This window comes from Panthera pardus, unplaced genomic scaffold (assembly GCF_024362965.1).
Source record: "Panthera pardus isolate Hobbes unplaced genomic scaffold, ASM2436296v1 HiC_scaffold_15, whole genome shotgun sequence".
NCBI lineage: Eukaryota > Metazoa > Chordata > Mammalia > Carnivora > Felidae > Panthera > Panthera pardus.
The window spans coordinates 2277480-2299432 of record NW_026526710.1 but is presented as its reverse complement, the minus strand read 5'-3'; the positions used below and the strand labels follow the sequence as shown (position 1 = coordinate 2299432).

General features: G+C 47.1%; 1 protein-coding gene and 1 pseudogene across 1 annotated transcript in view; one reads left to right on the top strand and one right to left on the bottom strand.

Moving 5' to 3' along the window:
• The first annotated feature begins 3495 nt into the window (after positions 1-3495).
• MLXIP (MLX interacting protein) overlaps positions 3496-21953 on the top strand; it is a 58281-nt gene continuing 39823 nt past the window's right edge. The window contains exon 1 of the mRNA XM_019467560.2: positions 3496-4025. Coding sequence (XP_019323105.2) covers positions 3613-4025 — 413 coding nt within the window. The 5' untranslated portion in view covers positions 3496-3612. The remainder of the gene's footprint in view (positions 4026-21953) is intronic.
• Positions 16542-17815, bottom strand: LOC128776988 (adiponectin receptor protein 1-like; annotated as a pseudogene).

Here is a 21953-nt window from a genome sequence, read left to right as displayed (position 1 = left end):
TGACCTGTGATGGACACACAGCAAATACGTAGGGAGCTTGAGCCAAAAAACACACCTTTGTGTGTTGAAATTTGGGTGTGGTTTGCTATCACAGCACAATCAGCCTATATTGATCCATACAGAATGCTTCTATTTTAAGCACTGGAAAATTTTCTTTTACTTCTTCTTCTTTTTTTTTTTTTAATGTTTATTTATTTTTGAAGGAGAGAGAGACAGAGCATGAGCAGAGGAGGAGCAGAGAGACAGGGAGACACAGAATCCGAAGCAGGCTCCAGGCTCCGAGCTGTCGGCACAGAGCCGGATGTGGGGCTCGAACTCACAAGCTGTGAGATCATGACCTGAGCTGAAGTCGGACGCTTAACCGACTGAGCCACCCAGGCGCCCCTCTTTTCCTTCTGCTTTAATTATTTCCTCTATTTCTTTCCTCCCTCATTCACTTTCTTCTTTCTTTCTAGAACTATTAGGCAGGCGCTAGAACTTTTGAACGTATCCCTCCAGGTCATTTACTTTCTTCGTCCTTTTAGAATTTTGAGGAGAAATTCTCAGTTTAATCTTTTAGCTTGCTACTCTTTTAGCCCTATCCATTCTGCTATCAACTCAGCTTTTCAAAATCATTATTTTTATATTTGATATATGATATATATATATATATATATATTTATTTATTTATTTTCCAAGACCTCTGTTTGCTTCTTTTCACAAAGAAGCTATAATGAGTTGTTGCTTGGTGGGTGCAGAATCTTCCACACTCTTTCTAGAGCTATTAATTATTTTTAAAGTATTCTGTTTGTTCCGCTAACTTTCCCCCTTGTTTGTTAGTTCTTAGGTAGTTTTCTTCCAGAGGGCTGGCTTTCCTTAACTGTTTGCTGACGTTTGCTGGTCTGTAATACTCTGTATTTGGGAATTCCTGTTTGCCTGATTGCTGATTTGATTATAATGGAGTGCTTCCAATTTTTTGAGAAGAGATGGCTGTTCCATGAGGTTCTGTGTTCTTGTGGTTTGCTGGGTGTGGGAGCTCTCTGTCCTTCATGGGGGTTGTTAGCTCTCTTGGAGCACTGTCCTGCATGTCCCTCTGTGCACGTGGCTGTTGCTGCCTGATACTGTGCAGGAAGGAAGGTGGAGGCCCTCAGCCTAGATTCTCTGCCATCATTTCCACATATCCCAGTACACTGTCCCTGAGACCTTCTCCCGCTAGCCTCTGATTGTTTTTTGCACCCCCCTCCAGATCTCACTCTTGGTAGTTCTTTTCTTCCTGCATTTTAAACTGTGCTTTCCTCCAGTCTTATTTTTTTCTCTAATATAATCTTTAGGAATTTATGGTGAGGATTACACAAAGCCTGTTTGTGCACTGCATATGGCCTATGGGTGGCCAGTTTACAACATCAGCCTTTAGAGGTTCTGTCCTCCCAGGGAATTGATGTTTCTTTTTTTTTTTTTTTTTGAAGTAGGCTTCACCTCCAGCACGGAGCCCAACTCAGGGCTTGATCTAGTGAGATCAAGCCCTGAGCCAAGATGAAGAGTCAGACGCTCAACCAACTGAGCCATCCAGGCACCCCAATGTTTACTTTTTTAAATTAAAAAAGTAAAGTATACATCCTCCCACATGGATGTCTTTCGTGCTAAGAAACCAAAGAGAAATGGAGTACGCTCCAAAAAAAAAAGGTATACAAGTAATAATTGTTTCTTTTAAGAAATTAGAAAATAGATAAACATGAAGAAAGTAAGAAGCACCCCACCCAGAGATAACTAGTGTGAACACTAAGCTTCACCTTCTCTCTCTCTCTCTCCACCCACCCACCCACACACACACATACAGATATGATTTTATAAGTATTTTTTTGAAATTGATCTCAAACTACTGATAACTTTTTAAAAGTTGTTTTTTCACCCAACAGTATATCATGGACATCTTTCCATGTCAATAATATTTGCTTCATTTGATATGTAGTGTTCTGTTACATTCGGGGCCATAATATATTCAACAATTTCCCTCTTGTTAGACAATGCGGCTGGGCATTTAAGAGTTCACCAAGGAGAAAAGTCTTCAGATGAAGGAAGACAAGTCAAAGGGTGGCCTTTCAGACATCTGCAACCAGCGCTGGGAAGGGTGGTTTGGGCAACGGGGAAGATCTCAAACTCACACGTGAAGCTGCCAGTCCCTTGGGCCTATCTGTCCTTGAAGACAACTGGGGAAGGAGGATGCACAGCCACTTTGGTAAAAGCCGTTTGTCACTTTCTCTCTGAACACCCACCTCTTCCGGAGGCCCTTGCCAGGAAGAGGGTGGGGCAGGGCCCTCAGTGCCCACCCAAATCTGGAAGTGAAACTGGTTTGAAAGGAGAAGCTATGGAGGACGCTCAAGGCCCTGCTGGAAGTAGCGTGGGTGCTCTTGGCCAGGGGCCTCTTTCCCCCTCCTGATGCCCTGTCAAACCCCATCTTCCCAACATGGCCGCCATCACAGGCTGGCTTTGAGCCCCTGAAGCCTTGACAGCTTTCTAGAAGTGGCAACTATTAGGTTGAACCATTTGAAATTGCTATTTCTGTGGGTCCGGAGTGATGGAGTATTGGCAATTTCTAGGTACCTCTGGTCAGGTCGGTTCCATTGCTTCAGTCTGTAGTACATTTCTTTAGTGCTCATTCTGTGCTAGGCACTGTGTTAAGTGATTTATAATCATTTTTAACTGTCGCAATTTTGAGGCATAGAATTGTTCCCTATTTGAAAGAGAAGAAAACTAGGGTTCACAATTTTCCCTTTTAGAATTGCTTGGGGGCTGGTTCAGCGTCTAAATTTAAGATCTTAACAATAACGACAGTATTTTGAGACCTAGTTAAAGGAGCTGGTGGCTCTGCCACGTACTAACCGTGATGCCTTTTTGGAAAGCACCTTAACTTGGCGGAGCCAGTTTCCACCTCTGCGGGTATGAGGTTTAAGTGAGAAGCGTTCTTGATCTGGTTTCTGCTTTAGAAAAATGCCTTTGGTATCAGAGACTCAAGTCTTCTCATCAATTAAATGGGGACAATAACCAACGCGCCCAGCAACACAAGGGACTTGCTGCCAGGACTCAGTTACAGGCCCGGCCGAGCCAGCCAGCGAGGGGGAGGGGGAAGGAGCCCCATCTCCACCCACCACGTGGAGCCCCGGCCCCGCCCACAGCGCGATTCCCGGGACCGTGGGGCGGGGTCGGCACAGCACCACTTGTCCAACGCCTCTCCAAGGCTAGGACACTTGCGAGTGGCATTCCCTGGCCACTGCTTCCCACAGCATCTCAGGCAGCCCGGAGAGGGTGGGGGCGGCGAGGGGCGGGGCATCAAGGCGTGGCTTCCGGCAACCTTCCTCCCCGCCCCACCCCCCTGCTTTTTTGTCCGCCTAGATACGGAAAGGTTCCCCTGCACCTTTAAGAGGCCGACGCGGGCAGCCGATTGGCCGAGACGCGCCGGTGACGTCACGCCTGGGCCGGCGCCGAGTCTGCCCAGTCGGCCCGCCCCGCGCCCTCCCCCTCTAGTCCCGCCGCGCGCTCGCGGACAGTCCGCGCGCGGGCCGGGCCGGCGCCCCGTCTGCTTCGCTCGTTCGCGTCGCCCCGAGCCCCGGGGGATGCCCCCGGCCGGCACCCCCCATGGCCGCCGACGTCTTCATGTGTTCCCCGCGCCGGCCCCGCAGTCGGGGCCGCCCGGTGCTGCTCAAGCCTCAGGTGCCTGAGGACGACGACGACTCGGACACGGATGAGCCGTCCCCGCCGCCCGCCTGCGCTTCGGCCACCCCGGCCCGGGCCCACGCGAGCGCCGCGCCGCCGCCGCCCAGGGCCGGGCCTGGCCGCGAGGAGCCTCCGCGCCGCCAGCAGATCATCCACAGCGGCCACTTCATGGTGTCGTCGCCGCACCGCGAGCACCCGCCCAAGAAGGGCTACGATTTCGACACGGTCAACAAGCAGACGTGCCAGACCTACAGCTTCGGCAAGACCAGCTCCTGCCACCTGTCCATCGACGCCTCGCTCACCAAACTCTTCGAGTGCATGACTCTGGCCTACAGGTAGGGACCCGGCGACCCCGGGCCGGCCCCACCTCTCGAGTGGAGCTTCCTAGTTTGACAAAACCAGCGCGGAGGGCTCGACCGCCCGAGGACCCCGGGGCTGCACGCATTCCCATTGGCTCCTGTCCCTTTGGGAGTGTTTATGGGTCTGGGATCCTCCGTGGTAGCGAGAGGGGTCCGTGTCCTGGCCTCCTCCCCTGCCAGCAGGGCTTGCGTTCTTCCGGCTTCACGTTCTCCATCCAGGCCCTCCCCTCCAGTGTCCCCAGGCCACCGATTTGGGACACGAAAAAGCTGCAAATACAGGCTGCACCTTGTGTTACTCGACTCTCCACCCTTTCGCCCAAACGCTTTGTGTGCTTCGGCAATATCGAGTAGTGGTTCGGAGCACCTGTCCAGGGGTGGCTTAAGTGCTGGTTCCAGTCTTTAATGGTTGTGTAAAATCCTGGAGCCTGCTTCCTCCTTTATGAAGAGGGGATGACAGTAGTATCAGCCTCCATCGGCTATTTTAGGGATGGAAGGAGATAGGTAGTGCTTTTATCCCACTGCCTGACACGTAGGTAGATGCTCCCTAAATGTTAGCTTACTTTTCTTATTGTCCCAGCAGAGGGAGGCTGGGTCTTCTCACATCCACTTTATTGGGACACCCCCTCCCACCTTAGCAGCCAGCCTGGGTGCTTCCTAGGTTGACTTTTGGAACCACAGCTGTTGGAGGTGCAGTCTGCCCTCCTGGCAAGTTGGAAGGTTCTGGGGTCAGCCCTGAAACACTATATGGAGATGGCATTGTTGAGGGCAGGCATCCCAGACACCATCCTGACATGTGGACCCAGCTCTGGGCAGAGATCCCTTTTTTCTAAGTCACAGATATACCTGGCCCTCATGAGATAAACTGTCTTTCCACTCTCTCCTCCTTCTTTGGTGCGCACGTTAGGTATTTGTGCCCAGCGACTTCTGCCTCAGCGACAGAACTTCTCCGGGCCATCTGCAGTGCAGAGCAGTCAGTCCTGCACCAAGCTCATGATAGGATCTCTGCTGAGTGGGGGTGATTGCATTAGTAACTGGGCTGGCTTGGGCTGTCTTAGGTCTGCTCTGCAGGCGGCACAGGAAAAGTTTTCTTGGCGACTCCAGAGACAGCGTAAAGAAAAATAGGTACATTCCCCCCACTCCTTGTTGTTGTTGTTGTTGTTTTTTGGGAGAGCCTTTAAACCCAGATATATCCAAGTTAAAACATTACACATTTACCTGAAGTCAAAACATGGCTCCGGGTGGCATTTTCCCCCAGTGGAATAAATGATTAGTCAACTTGTTCCTTTGTTATGTTCCTGAAACAAACCCCCCGCCCCCCCCCCCCATTTCCTCTCTTGAAGGTTTCCCTGGTGGTTTGTTTGCCACATGGCTGCAGTACATTACCCATAGCTCTCCTCCCATCCCCCTTGCGTGGCATATTGGTTAGGCTCTGCTCTGATTCTCTGGTCTTGCCAGTTTGAGCTGGCACTGAGCCCGTGAAGATGTTCTTTTTTTTTTTTTTTTTGGAATTGGAATTGAGATTGCAGCCCTCTTTTAGCCCTGCTTACTCAGTCTTAAAATTTGAGCACTTCGCTGGAATCAAACCCACCTAGATTGTAGCATACACCACAAGAGCCTTTTCAAACAAAACTATAAGGGAAAGACAGGAATGTGTTTTATTAAGAGAACTTAATCCTTTTCTTTATTTTAATATAAACTTCTTCGTGTACAGGGAGAGAAGGGATGATTATGTAGCAGGAGCCATGGGGTAGAAAGATCTCACCTAATCTCTGCTAAAGGAAAAATAAACCAGACTTCCCTTTGCCCTCAGTTTGGATAACCCACAGGCTTATTATTAAATAACACCAAAGAATTTTAGTAATGGCATTTTTCCCCCCACTTCTTTCAAAAATATTTTGGCAACTAGCCATCGCTCAATTAAGTTTCTTGATTGCCAAATGCACCCTTACCTTGCTCTTCAAGACCTCCAGCCCCGCTGGCTCTCTCGCTTTGCTGTAGTTCTCTGTGCTCAAGCCCTGCCACTGCAAGCCTCCGGTGGGTATCTGCCTAGTAATTTCTCATGAAGATACTCTTTGTCTCTCCGTGTGAGGCTGATGCGACTGCCCCTGAGTTCAGCTGGCAGTGTGGAGCCGTGATACAGATTGACAGAGGAACGACTCAAAACCAGTTGTCTGGGCTGTAGCCTCTGGCACAGAAAGCAGCGAACAGAAGTGAGTTTCTGGCCTCAGCTGTCCTATTATGACCACTAGCTGGCTCTCAGAGAAGGAGGGTTGAGATGGGGGTAGGGAGGAAAGCACACTCGATCTCACCACTGGTGGTCTGACTTCCCTTTCTGTGGGGTTCCAGCCCTCGCCACTGTTTTCCGGGTTTTTTCCTTCTTGGGCCTAGAGGAAGGACAGTGGGGCCTCCTCTCCTGCAAGACTGTTTCTGGCCTAGGCTCTTCCTAACCTCAGCTTCCTGTCTGTTCCCTGGCCTCTTGGTTCTAGCTGCCTAACTCTCCCTGGTACACTCTGTGCTGTCTTTTTTTTTTTTTTTTGGTTTCCTGTTAACTGCTGTCTCCCAGCTGTTTCCAGATGAGGTTCAGCAGCTCTTTGGGGGAGGAACTAAGCACAGGGGAAGCTGTGGTTATTTTTTCCCCAGTCCTGTGAAGTGGTCCAGGGATTCTGAATATGATCTGTTCCTGAACATGCAAAGTCTTGAACCCTGAAAAAGTCTTTGGCGAGACTGACTTTGGGTGGGGGAATAGGGTGTTGGAGGAGTGGGGACTGTGTGTGAGTGTGCCCAGTGACCCTCCTGGGCAAGTAACAGTGCCGAGGTGATTCCAGCTCCGTGCATCTGGCCTTAGAATCCATGTCCTTCCCGCTCTGTGATGCTAGCCCTGTAGCAGAGCATCTTGATTTGGTCCTACGGTGTGTGCTCAATCACTGGGACATTTTGGAGGGGAAGAAGTTGCCTTTCCCCAAGGCAAACTTAGGCGATAGATGATGGGGGGAAAGCGCCCATGGTTGACCTTTTCAGAGCCTTCCTGTCTGCCACTATAAAACGGGGAGAGTAAAACTCCCCTGCAGGGTGGAGGTGAGGATAACTGAGATAATGTCTGTGAATGTGTCTAGTAGGAGGCAAGAGAAGGCTTCGCAGGCTGCATCCAATTCTGTGTCCTCGCCCAGCTGAGGACAAGATTCCTCCTCTGTAAACTGAAGGAACTGACGTATCTCACTGGGGTATCTTAGTGTGGCTTTCAAATGCTTGCTTGACAAATACTAAATAGACACATTCTTGCTTTGCGTATGCTTTCCACGCTCCACAATGGAGCTATGTACTCTAGAACATAGTTCATGGTTCTTGCCCTCTTAGCATTTTAAGGAATGTCACACATGTAACTCACCCACACAGATTCTGAGCACATCTAGTAGATAGCTTTTTGTGGTTGGTTTTGGTTTCACTTCTCTACCTTTTTATGTAACTCTTTATTTATTGGGGAGCCTAGGTGTGAATGTTTCTGGAGGGTTAGAGATGTTGTCTTTATGTATTTAGTGATAAGCAGTAGCTTTCTGGACAGTGGGTTTCTGCTTAAATGGATATCTGAAGAAACCTTTAATTCAGACCTGTAAGATAGCTTTGGGATACAAATTCCTAAAACGTACCCCTGTATATGTGTACTCTGTATAGAAACTCTCTGTTCCTAACCCAGAGTGGCAATCTCTGCCAGATTTAAGGAGTAGCAAGGATTAAAAGTTTAGAGCACGGTGACCTCCAAATTTTAAGTTTTCAGTAGAGGTACTTTCTAATGCTAGGTGTGGTAACCAGTTGTAAATGAGAACCGTTCACACAGATGACTAAATTTACTACTCTGCAGCCATGCCGAAGATAAACAGGTTTTCTTCTTTTGCACTTTTTTCAGTTTTTGATCATTATATAGTGTGCGCTGCGGGGCGTGCACTGAGGTGGGAATGAGGGCTACAGAGGTGACAGAGGCAGTGTCTGTCCTTGACGAGCTCATGAACTAGGGGTGGGGGGCAGATAAAACAGGCAGTGGTAGAATAATTAGCAAGGTCTGCAATAAAAAACGTGAACCAGTTCTGATGGCGGCGCTGAGATTGAGAGTTTATATAATTGCTATCAGTGTGGATACTTTCCCCTGACATCAGGGTTTAATACTTACCTCCCCTTCCCCATGTTAACCGTCAGCAGTTATGGACCGTATTCCCCAGCAGGAAGCTCCATATTCCTTTTCTGTCTTCTTCCATTAGTAGTCTAGGAGCATATTTCCTTTTCGTGTAGAGGCTGATTGGCTAATTGCCATCCTGATGGAAGGGTGAAGAAAGGCTGTACAGTTGGGAAACGCCTGAGAAACGAGGTTCGAGGTTGTTTGCTGGGGTGGAAGAAGACGAGAATTCACACACTACTATGTCCTGGAGTCTCTTTACATGATCTTAAGCAACTCTCACAATAGCCTTCTTAGGTGTGTGTGTGGGGGGGGTGGGGGTGGGGGTGGTGGTGGATCCTCATGTTTCATATTAAAAAAACAACCCCCCACCCCAAGTTTGGGAGTTAATTAGTCCTGTTGCTGAGTTGAGGCACCTTGTCCAAGGCAGTGACTCTGGAGCTGAAAAGTTGCCTCCCGCATCTGTTCACAAAAGCCTGTGGTTCTATAGGAGGTGAAAGGGCCAGTCCTTCTAAAGTAAGGCCTGGGGAAACCAAGGTGGGGAAAAGAAATGCCTTGGGCTGCTCCGTGCCTTTCCATGCTCCACGCTCTTCAGCACCCATGAAGTCCTGCCCTTCCTTCAAGACCCAGCTCAAGCACTGTTGCCCTAGCAAGGCCTCCCAAGGGGAATGGACGCCACATTCCTTTGTAAATCCATGACCCTTATCGATTCTGCCTCAAATCGTTACATAGGCCTGACCTGACACGCTTCATGCTATCTTTGACTTTCCCACAGATCCTAACAGTGTCTGGTACATACTGGGTGATTAAGAAATACATGTGCGATTGAAAAGGGAAGTTCAGGTACTTGGAAGCCAACATCATAAACTTGTCCTTGGTGAACCTATTTATCTTCACTTGTGCAAAGACAAACACAGACTCTGTGGAACAGGGCTTTAGGGGATGTTGGTATGGAGTGGGACAATAGGGTGAATGCTTTCGTTGAATGGCATTTGTATTGTGACTCATTTGGACTGTTGTGGCAGATTAATGACCCCTCGCCCTCCCCGCTCCTCCCCCAAGATCCATATCCTAATCCCCAGAACCTGTGAATACGCTGGGTTACATGGCAAAGAGGACTCAAGGTTGCTAATCAGCTACCTTTATTTATTTGTTTGTTTGTTTGTTTATTTATAAATTATTGATGGATTGATTGATTTTTTAAAGTAGGCTCCACGCCCGATGTGGGGCTCAAACTCATGGCCCCGAGATCAAGAGTGGCATGGTCTACAAACTGACCCAGCCAGGCACCCCACTAATCACCTACCTCTAAAATGAGGAGATTATTTTGGATTTTCTGGGTGGGCCCACAGTAATCACCGAGGTCCATAAAAATAGGAGAGGAAATCAGAGAGAAGCAGACAGAGATCAGCAGGAGAAATCCTGGCCTGATGTTGCTGGCTCTGAAGATGGAGGAGGGGCAGTGTGCTAAGGAATGTGGGTGCCTCCAGACGCTGGAAAAGGCGGGCAAATACGTTCTGCCCTAGAGCTTCAGAGGGAACCCAGCCTTGCTGACACCTTGATTTTTAGCCTAGTGAGACCCACGACAGACTTCTGACTCCCAGAACTCTAAGGTAATAAATAGGTGGTGTTCTTTTTTTGTTGCTGTTGGTTGGTTGTTCGTTTTGAGAGAGAGAGAGAGAGAGTGTGGGCACACATGCAGACACATACACACATGTGCAGGGGAGAAGCACAAGAGAAAGAGAAGGAGAAAGAGAGGATCCTAAGCAGGCTTCATGCTGTCAGCACAGAGCCCGATGTGGGGCTCGATCCCATGAACTGTGTGATCATGACCTGACCGAAATCAAGAGTTGGGTGCCTAACTGACTGAGCCACCCAGGCACCCCTAAATAGGTGGTGTTTTAAGCCACTCACTTTTGTGTCATTTATTATAGCAGCCATACAGCCTGGTTTGAAGTGTTTCTTGAGGTCATGTTTTGAAACACATGACTCAGCTATAAAAAGGCATTTTTAGCTCTTCCTTAACCACAGGAACACATAGCAGCCCATTCTCGAGTTCTATCAATTTAATGCTGGTGTAGTAGGTGGCAGTTCAGGGGATCTAGTGATAGGAGGGTCCTTGTTATATAAGGAGAAGTCTGTAGAATGGGTCTTAGCCTTAGTTCCCACTATAATTGATAGGATAGGATATTATAGAAAGCTAATTTTTACTTTTTTTTTTTTTTTTTTAATTAGAGAGAGAGAGGGAGAGAATCTTAAGCAGGTTCCGCTCAGCATGTAGCCCAACACAGGGCTCGATCCCATGGCCCTAGGATCATTACCTGAGCCGAAATCAAGAGTTGGACTCCACTGACTGAGCCACCCAGGTGCCCCAATTTTACTTACTTTTAAGGATTCATACAATGATGAAGAATTCAGTGTGAGCTCCCATTTTCTTGGGTAGAATATGTGCAGTGCAGACAGCAAATATCTTAGATGATCTTTTCCATCTTTTGTTGGAATTCTGTCTATGGTTAGAATTCCAGGCCTCAGGACTTGTGTTTTATGTAGGCAGAACTCTTCCAGCTGCATGGATCAGGGACCCTCTTGTGCTTTCCCGTGTGATACGGGTTTATTGCAAGGATTGGGAAGGGTGCTGGTAACCTCACGATGATCCCAGGGTTCCTAGCATTGCCTGAACTAGTGCGGACTAGAGTTGGGTTCCCGGCCGCTCTGGGTCCTCCGCCCCGGGGCGGGGGCTTGTCCTTCCTTCCCGCTTCATCCCTGTGAAGTGACTCGGCTCTTCTCTCAGCCTGTTTTCAGCCTGGTTTCCTTGCAGCCTTGCTTAGCCCACTGCCAGCTGGCTCGCTTACCTGCAGCCCTGTTTCTTCTCTGTGTCAAAGCTTCTGCTTAGGGGTGCCTAGGGGGCTCAGTCGGTGAAGTGTCTGACTCTGGATTTCGGCTCAGTTCAGGACCTCGTGGTTTGTGAGTTTGAGCCCCGGTCAGGCTCTGTGCCGACAGTGTGGAGTCTGCTTGGGATTCTTACTCTTCCTCTCTCTCTCTCAAAAATAAATAAACAAGCATGAAAAAATAAAACTTCTCCTTAGAGGAGCTTCTGCATCTGCCTGACCAGAGCTCACCCACGGCCTGTGTTTCACATTCAGACCTTGCTTAGAGCTTCCTGCTACCATCAGTGCTCTTTGCCAGTTGCCTAAGTTAGCCGCATAGCCTCCAATTAAAATGTTTGGGGGTAGGGGGGAGACTAGCTGTCCCCTTCCTCTCTGAGTAGAACCTCACAGGCCACAGAGCATGAGTCTGGCTCTTTCCTTCGAGAAGTTAGTCAGGCCTCTGTTGGGTGCCAGACACAGCTGTAGGCTTGAAGATACAGTAGTAAACAAGGAACATGAGTCATCTCCCCGCATGGAGTTTATATTCTAACAAAGGGAATCGGTAAGCAAATCAGATTTATATTGTTGGTGCAGTGAAGACCATAAAACAGGATGAAAGAAGGAAAGTGATAGGGGGATGGGAGGAAGATACTTTAGCTTGCTGGTCAGAGAAGTCTTCTGAGGAGGTGACATTTTAGGTTGAGCTGAAACCTGAGTGGTGAGTGGGAGCCAGGCACGGATAGGCATTCCGGGCTGCAGAAGAGCCCGAGGCAAAGGCCCAGGGTGGAATGAACTTGGCACATTGCGGGGCTAGAAGGAAGGCCAGTGTGGCTAGAATGTTGAGGGCAAGGTGAGCGGTAGAAGGTGAGACTCAAGAGGCAAGGGGCCTTGTTGGTGAGGAGGTGGGATCTTGTGCTCGCCGCCCTGGGGAATATAGCTTGTCGAGGCTGCTCCGTGGAGACCAGTTGATAGGAGGCAAGAGTAGAAGCTGGGGCAGCACTTGGGAGGCCGTTGGGCCTTTCTCAGGCTAGAATGGCAGCAGCGGAGGTGGGAGAAGCGGATGGATTCAGGGTGGGTTTTGGACGTGCCAGTGGACTGGGCCTGGAGGATTAAAGAAAGACAAGGATCTGCAGTGACTGGGAGGTTTTGGCCTGAACCACGGGGGCCGTTACTGAAATGAGGAAGCTGAGGAAGGCCCCGTCAACTGCAGTGGCAGGTGTGCTGGGGACACCGCTGTGCTGTGCACTAAACTCGTCTGCTGTGGGTACCCTGTGACTGGAGCTGTGGGAGGGGCAGCTTCCCCAAGAGGGGGCTTCGAGGGGACTGTCAGTGTAAGGGGCGCTGCAGTTGTCCGGCGAGGTCCTCTCGTAGCCTCGACCACACTGTGCTCCGTCTCGCCTCCCAGACCTCTACCGTGCCTCTCGAGGGGGTCAGATGTGCAGGGGAGACTCTGGACTTTTGAGCTGGCATCTGGAAGGTAGTGTTTTTTCCTGCGAAATACATGCTGTCGTATATCCCAAAAGATGTTTTTGCTCAGTTGGGTCTGGTTGTGGTGGAGGAATATTGCCTGATCTACATGCCCTAAAGGAGCCTCTCCAGATCTAGCATTCTTCATGTGTTTGGGGTTGGACTGCATCACCAGAAAAATCTTCTGGAAAGGGGCAGTGTAGAAGCGTAGCTCCAGGAAGGTGTCCAAGATCTGGAAAAAACAGTTCCAGAAACAGGATTCCTTTCTGTTTGCTTTTGAGTCTCGGAAGTGGACGTGAAGAATCTGAGTAGAGAGCTAAGCAGTGAGAGCTCGTAAAGAGACAGCAGAGAGAACCAGGCTGCAGGTAGAAACAGAGGTTTGGGAGTTTTAGTTGCACTGAAGAGGGAAACCATGAGGCTTAGGTAGCATGGCTTTGCTGTTGAGGAAAATTCTGGGAGTAGGAGGATCCGTTCTGAATGCTTGTTACAGTTCCTTCCCTCTGTGGCTTGTGGGCGTAGGCAAGAAGGTGCCCTCTTTTGGTTTGTCACCATGAGATAAACTTGGCCAACAGGACAAAAAATAGCTTCTTACGAAGAAAGTAGGGGAATTAACTTAGTTTGTAGATTAAAATTTACCCAATATTCGAGCTTCTGAAAGAGCAACCGAAAGCACTTTGTCCCGTGCTGATGTGGTAACTGGCCCATTTGCCAGTGGGCTACCTCGTCTCCTGATGAGCCTTTGGGACCTGCCCTCATAGCTTGATATGGAGCCTTTTAGAGGAAGTTAATTTATAAATCCCTTTTATTTATTAAAACGAAAGACTTTCAATGAATTCTTAAAACAACATATGATTGTATTACTTTGCTATTTTACATGACTCTTTTCTAGTTGAGTAGCAAGCAGGGTCTTTTAAAATGCCTCCTTTGTTCTTTGAATTATTAAACAGGTCTTTCTCTGCCTTGGAGCAGGACTCTTATCTACTTGCACAGACAAGTTTTTGTTGTTATTTTTTAGCAACGTTACTGAAGTATAATTTATATACCATGCATTGCAGTCATCTTAAGTATACAGTTTATCGATTTGTTGGTTGTGCAGTCATTATCCCAATCCAGTTTCAGAACTAGATTCCGTCCCCCCCGCTGAGGTCTTTCCGGTCCTTTTACGTTTGATCCCAGTTTCCACCTTAGCCTCAGACACGCACTGATCTGCTTTCCGTGTCTCTAGATTTGCCTTTTCTGGACATTTCATATAAATGGAACCATACTGTGTGCAGCCTTTTATGTCTGGCTTTTTTCACTTAGAACCCTGTTTTCAAGGTTTATCCATGTGGCAGTATGTATCTATCTGTATTTTATTCCTCGCGCTTGCTGAATAGTGTCCCGTGTATTAACATACCACGTTTGTGTGTCCGTTCATTGACCGACGTGTTTTTGAGGGAAGCCTAGTACCTCCGTCATCTGGTATTGATTTTCCATTTCCTGTAATAAACTTCTCTTACAGATTGAGATGGGAACTTTCTTCTCAGGTGAGAATAGGAAATGGCAGGAACCGTGGTAGAAGGGTGATTGGGCTGGCGCTCCGGGACGGTGGTGCCGCTGGCTAGCTCCTCCCTGCCACTGTGTCTAACTGGGTGGGGGGAGGCAGGGGCTGGGATTGAGCTTAGACTAGAGGCATGGTTACCAACCTTATTTATCTTCAATGGCCCTTATGTTTTTGAGAGAGATTGCTGTAGAAACAGTTTGCATTCAGCAATAAAAAAAGGTCAAATTACTGGTATGTGCAAAAACACGATGAACCTCAGAAACATTATGTTGAATTAAATAACCCTTCCTCTGAAGAACAGATATGATTTCATTTACATGAAGTTCTAGAATAGCTGAAACTAAGGTGAAAAAAATCACACCACTACTTGCTTCTGAAGGAGGTTGGAGTGGGGACTGACTGGAAAGAGGCACAAGAGAATTTTCCACGATGGGGGTAATCTGGATAGGGGATTGCACATACATTTGTCAGAACTCATTGAACGAGAACGGTACACTTAAAATTTGTACGTTTTATTATGTGTAAATCTTACCAAAACAAAAGGAAACATTGACCAATGTTGAACTGTGGCTGACGTGTTATGCATGCTGGTGTGTTAGGGACAAAGTATATAGATGTCTGCATCTTACTCTGAAATGCTTGAAAATAGCGGCCCTCAAACCTTTTGGTCTCAGGACCCCTTTGTGCTCTTAAATATTGGAAAGCCCAAAGAGCTTTTGATTTTGTGGATTATAGCTGTTGACGTTTACCATGCTAGAAATGAAAACAGAGAATTTAAAAATATTTGCTAAAGCACTGGAAAAAATAATAAACCCATTAGGTGTTAACATAAATAACATTTTTGTAGAAAATGATTGTTTTCTGCAAAAATGAGCAGAGCGGCATTGTTCTCCACACTTGCAAATCTTGTCTACTGTTCAGCTAATGTTTGGTTGGAAGACAGCTGGATGTTCACCTCTACTTTCTTCGGCCGCGGTGTCACACGTCTGCAGAATGTCACCATTCACTCTTGAGAGAGTGGAAATGGAAAAAGGAAAATAGCCCCTTAGTATTATTTTGAAAATAGTTTTGCCATCGTAGACCCCCCCAGAAGGTCCTCAGGGACTCCCAGGCTCTCCAGCTCACTTTGAGAACCACTGCTTAAAAATAAGTAAGATAGATGGATGAATGGATGAATTTGTGTTGAAGTAAATATACCGAAGTGTTATTTGTCGCATCCAGGTTGTGGGTTCATGGGTGTGCACCACATAACTTTTCAATTTTTCTATATATTTGAATTTTTTTCTGTTGTTTACAAAATGAGAAAAAATGTGTTTATTTAAAGAGTGACCACCATGACTTTATTCATGGGCAAATAAATACTTTTAAAAATATTGAAGACAACTTTTGGAATGAAATTCCAACATATGCTACAACATGCATGGGCCTTAAAAACGTTATCCTAGGAAGCAAGACACAAAGGACCACCTGTTGCGATCCCATTTATCTGAAATGTGCAGGTAAATTCATAAAACAGAGGAGTGGAGTAGTTGTTGCCATGGAGATGGAAGAATGGATCCTCACAGCTAATGGGTGTAAGGTTTTTGAAGGAGTAATGAGCATGTTCCAAAATTAGAGAATGATGATGTGATCATCAACTTGGTGAATGTACTAAAAACCAATGAACACATTTATTGTATTTTGTTTTTTAATTTTTAAGATTTTACTTTTAAATAATCTCTACACCCAACGTGGGACTTGAACTCGCTACCCCGAGATCACGAGTCTCACACTCCACCAACTCAGCCAGCCAGGCACCCCAGTGAACACTTTTATTTTTATTTGTTTGTTTACTTATTTTTTTGTTTGAATGCCAAGTGTCTTCTGTACTTTCTTTTATTATCACTATAGTCTTTGCATCAAGATACATAGCAATGATAGCAGGTTTCTTTTTAAAGCTTAGTATTAAGTATTAAATATCTTTCCCCATTTTAATTTTACATGACCGTGCCAAGGAAAAGAAAATTAAAAGTCAGGTTAAAAGAAAATTAAAAGTCATGGAAGCCTGAACACACTTCCATGATTATCTGGGCTATGTAAAAGTTGGTGGCTTTGTTCTTCCTGCTGTAAAAGCAGATCCAGGCCCTAGAAAGATGGGACCAGGTTCTAACTGTTTTTGAAAAGTGTGCTACAAAAATGGATGGCCTGTTATAAGCCAGATAACAAAATAAGGATGGGGGTAAGGAAGGGACATTTTCTTCTGGAAACAGGATTTCTGAAGAGTCCCAGTCCATCATTTTTTCCCAAAATGGTTGGAGGAGGGGTAAAACCTCAACATGAGCTTCGAAGTGCTGTCTCTGTGAGGGGACGGTCCCCCCCTTGCCAACGAGGGGGACTGCTGAGGCGGGGCATGTCTAATTTGGACCCTCCCCATCCTCCTCAGCTAGGGAAATGGGTAGTTTATCGCCCAGTGGGTATGGAAGTGGGCTGAAGCTTGGTTCGTACTGAATTCTCTAAGAGGTTTCTTCTAGAAACAGGCAACTCAGACTCTTCCTCTCGTGTCAACAAAGAAGTTATTTTTAAAAGCACTTGGGAAGTTCCTCCTCCACCCCTCAGGTGGGAAGGCTCAGAGAAAAGAGTCATCAGTACAGCCCCCCTCTAGGCCATAACGGAATTCTCGAAGGTTGGAGACCCCGTAGAAGTGGACAGAGGCTGCTGCCACCACCAGGACGTGGAAAATCTGATGAGACTGGAACCATATGTCACATTTTCCAGGAAAGGAGCATTCAGGAATTTGAGCAGCCTAGAGGCCAGCTCCGGTGACATACATCACGGCCGTGAAGAAGAAGCTGCCCGTCTGGCCCACTGTGGTGGCCTTGACAAAGCCCTGAGCAATAGTGAAGTGCATGGTGGCCACAACACCGCTCAAACCAAGTCCCGGGAACACTCCTGCTGTTGTCTGCCAGTGCTTAGGAGTGGCCGACCAGTCCTGCTGTGCCGCAATGATGGCAGGAATGCCCAGGACACAGATGATGGAGAGGTGGATGAGCCGTGGCTGTGGGGAGCAGTAGAAGGAGTAATAGAGCCAGGGGACAAAGCTGCCCATAATCAGTAGAGCAATCCCTGAATAACCCAGTTTGGAAAAAGTCTGAGCGACTTTCTCTGAATAACAATAGACGGCGTGAAAGAGCCAGGAGAAGCTGAGACAGAGCACTGCACCCAAAAAGAACATCCCACAAACCACCTTCTCTGGCAGAGGGGCCATGAAGTACATATTTGGTCTGAGCACGGTCAAGATTCCCAAAAAGAAAAACAGCACAAAACCAAGCAGATGGGTCCAGATGTTGCCAGTTTCCGTACAGATGCGGGAAACGCTCTTGAAGCAAACCCGGCAGGAGGGCACGGGTGGTCCATGGCCATGTAGCAAGTAGTCGTTGTCCTAGGCTGGGCTGGGACATACGGGATGACCCTCTAGCATCCCTCCCAGACCTTCTGCACAAACTCCTCTGCATCTTTTCCATGGCGTGGTCGGCTTGCAGGGGAAGGATCTATACCCGCTCCTCCTCCTCCTCCTGGGGTGCTGGGTGTGCTTGCTCTCCTTCAGTCTCGGCTGGGTTGACAGTTACTCGTTTGCCTTTTCTTCTAGCAGGGGTCCCAGTTCCGCCAGCTCCAGTGTGTCCATTTCCCTGTCACTGGCAGGAGCTGCATTGCCCTGTGCCACCCCAGAACCTTTGTGAGAAGACATCTGGCTGGTACCTCAATACCCTGCAGCTTCAGCCTGGGGAAAGGTTGGGGGAGGGGGGGGTGTCAGCCCCAGGGGGCAGAGACCTCCCTGTAATGGTAAACAGGCCTGTGGACGGGCTCTGCTGGGGCCCACAGTCCCCCGCGCTACATCCTGTGGCCAAGCGGCCCCGTATCTTTGGCTACCCCCGTGAACACTCTTAAAGGGAAAATTTCATGGCATGGAGATTATGTCACAATAGAGCTGTCATTTAAACAAGTACTTAAAACGCTTCTGGTTTTCAACATTTTCTTTAGGAAGCCTGACTTGGGAAGCACTGGACTACATGCTCTTCAAGATCTAAATATGTCAGTGTCTAGAAATTTCATAATTTGCTATCTTCTGTCTCTTCTGTATATAGTTAATGAGAGAATGGTTGGGAAAATGGCCTGCCTCTCCAGCTTGCCCTCTAGCTTGCCAGATCACTGTCTCTGAGATTATCCTGTTAAGACCTTTTTTTCCTGTTAACATCGTATGAGTCAGGGACTACAAACGCAAATGCCCACAAGGGCCAGGAAGTGAATGAGCCATCTGTAACATGTATTTTCCTCATTTTGATAAAGTCATGGTTACAGAGAAATTTTTTTTATTGTGAAAAACCATGTAAACATAAAACTGCAATTGATGTGGCCTGAGCGATGGATGGAAAGGCCATAGGGAGTGGTGGAATGTTTGCTGGCTCTAAGGGTGGGCACCCATCACTCAGCTTCAGGTGATTCTTGGTGTTTGGGAATGTGAGCCCAGTGTTAACGAGATCGGGCATATCTGAAGAATTGGAAGAAATCTGAACTAATATGTGAGCTCCACTTTTAAATTTTGCTTCAATTTATAGTTTAATGTCTGAGTTCAAGTATTAGTTATTCTGGGGAGATGGGTTTAGGCTAGGTTAAATCTAGTTTAAAAGTGAGTCTTGGATGAAGGATTGTGTTGTGCTGTTTGCCACAGGTCAGCTTCTGGCACAAGGAAAGTATTTTTAGTGTTCTAGCTCTTACTGTGTACTCTCTGCCCTGTGCTGTGTTTAAAGTCACAGGACCATAAAAATATAAATGAATATAAAATCTAAGACTGCCTGTTAAACCCCAGAGGTACAGATGCATCTAGTAGACAGTTAACTTTGAGTTAGGAGGAGCTTGGGCAATTATTTTAAATGATCTTATCTGGGAGATAGAGGATCGATTCTCCATTTTGTGAAATTCTTGGACTAGAAGTCATTCTTAGCTTTATAGTCTATCTCAGACTACACCCCTTAAATTCACCATACTTTGTTGGGGTGGGGCTGTTTTCATAGGGGGAGTCTGGAGGAGATGAAAGGGATAAGTTAACTATAAGTTGATTTGGTTGTAGTTGAAATAAAATTATAACTTTAAGTTAGACTGAGGAGGCCTATCTCTGTACTTTTGTTTAAAGTTTCTAACCTACACATTTGACCTTACATTACGTGCCTCCTACTTCCCTTCCCCAGTATTAGTGTGTATATGTGCACGTGTGTGTGTGTATTTGAGGTGGTGAAGAAAAGAATAAACGCACCCCCTTTAGAACTTTCCCCCCAACGCACACATTCACACATGAAGGTACGGCTTGGGCAGCCATCTTGCCCCCTTGAGCCTGTTCCTGCTCTCAGATTTCCATCTATATTTGATCTGATCTATAAGGGTGTTGGCAAATAGCTTTATGGTTCTTAAATGCCAATCACTTCTGCTTCTAAGCCAGATTGAAATAGAATTTGTATTTATTAGAGGTGTAGTGCTTCTGCTGAGATACATTCCCTGAAAAGTTGGGGAGTTATTCTTTTAGGCTTAACACCTCACTTTTTGAAATTTGACTGTATTTCCAGGCCTCCTTCCAGGAAAAAAAATCCCACACCCAGAGATAACCACTGTCAATACCCTAGTGTTTATCCTTCCAGACCTTGTGGGTTTTTTGTTTGTTTTTCTTTCTTTCTTCTTCTTTTTTTTTTTTTTGTCATGATGAGTATATATGTTTTTTCATTTAATAGATTATGAACACCTTTTTAGGCCCCAAAATATTCATCTGCAATGTTTTTTAGTGGCTGAATGGTGTTTCATTGTGTGGATGTACTATTGTTTATTTAATCCCTTTTTCTTGGTTATTGAGAATATTTCATGGTATTTTTTGTGTAACTTTAAGGTGTTTCTGTGCCCTTGTTCTGTTCATCCCTATTACCGTACTGCAGGGTGGCTGCTTTCTCTGAAAATGCTCCCCCTCCCTCTCCTTCCTGACAGAAATAACCATCAACCCTGAGAATCTCTCAGCAGGACTCTTGAAAAAAAGAGGCAATTGGGATTGCCACATTAGGCACCCCACCTCTTTGTCACACCCTGCCAACCCTTGATAAGGGGTGTGTGGAGGAAGGAGGTGAGCAGGTACGCAGCTGAAAAGCACCCTTTGTTCTGTGCCCTGGGCTGCTGATAGGAATGCTCCCTGCATTTTCAGTGTGTCCCTACAGCCTGCAGAAGGGCAGGGAACTCAGTGGATGGTGTTTGACACACCCATCGGCAGCGTGCACACCTGAACTGAGGCCCCAGCTTGCCTGTCTGTGCTGTGCCTGCTGGTTGACAGACCCCTGAGGCTACGCTTTGCAGTGACGTGAGCAGGTGAATGCGGTCCCTTAGCTTTTTGTCGATCCGGACGCAAGGAGAGCATTGAGTGTTATAAAAGGTTATAATTCCAACTGTGAGTCTGCACCACATGTGATGGGGAGCTGTGTGGATGCATTTCCTTTGAATTACAAAAGAAAATACTGGTATGACTTGGTTCATGGAAGGAAGAGCTGATTCAACTCGCTGGAAAGCAATTGAAATACTTTTACATCAAGTCCAGAGATCATCTCTGCAGCTTTACATGTCGATTTGATCGGTTGTGGGGTTTCGGTGGTTCCATTTAGCCCACCCCTGTGCTGCTGGCTGAATGTGTGGTGGAGGGGCTGGTCGAAGACATGAGGACCTCGGTTATGTTTGAAAAACTGAATCAGTCATAAGACTCCCTCCCTTCAGCAGAAAGGGGAGGCTGCCCCTTGTGGCATCCGCATCCACCCGCCACGTTCTGGCTTAGAGCTCCAGGCCCTGGCCCCCAGCCTCCTTAGCACTCCCTCAAGCTGGTCCCCTATTCATTGGACAAGTCCTGAGCTTTGGAGTTCTTAATTTTTTCCCTCATGAGAGACCTTGGCGGAAGGCCCAGTTATCAATTCAGCCTCTCTCTTGTCCTTGACGTTGTCCTTGTGCGGTACCTGAGAACCAGCAGGCAGGTGGTGCTGGGGAAACTCACCTGTGGCATGCGTGTCTTCCTGCAGTTGCTTCTTTTTTTCTCTCTCTCTCTAAAGCATTTTATTAGAATCCTTTTGACAAGACCAAGTATTTGATTACAATAAAGAAGTCAAAGTGGTCTAAATGATATTTAAGTATCTCAAAATTTCTATGCACTTTTTTTTTCTCCAGTAAGTTGAAAGCTGCTCACAGATTAATGCAGGACAGCTAGATGAAGTTCCTAGGATTTGCTCGACACCAAATAGGACACATCCTCTCGTTAGCAAAATCCATAGGAGCCAGGGAGAAAGGACATGGCTCTTCACTCCTACAGTTGCTTCTTAGTGCATGCAGCCTACCAGAGACCTCTTGATTACAGTTGAGCTGGCTTGGCCAGTATGTAGCCAGCTGCTTTTTGCCCCATAGCTTTGTTTGCTTATCTCTTTTTTTTTTTGTGCTTATTGCTGGCTCCTTGGAGCTATGGGTGTGTTTGTACAATGCTTGAGATGATTGCTGCTGATTGGTAAAATATGGATGAAGTGAGCAGGGCTGGGTGTGGTGTGAAAAATACTATAATCTGCTGGTTCCACCCCAGCCCCCTCCAAGTTCTTTCCTGCAGAGAGAATCTCTTTCTGTTTCCTTCCCTAGAGGGTCCTGGGGTAGGAGCTTTCAGGCTCTTGTAAAGCGAGGGGCAGCCCCTCGAGCCTGGTAGCTCTAACTGAGGTCTCGGGTATGCCGCCCTCCCAAATTGACTGGAACATTGACCCAACAGCACTATAGAAACACGATGTTTCAGCCCTTTGTTCTCTGTTGGCTGGGATCACTGGAAATATATCAGT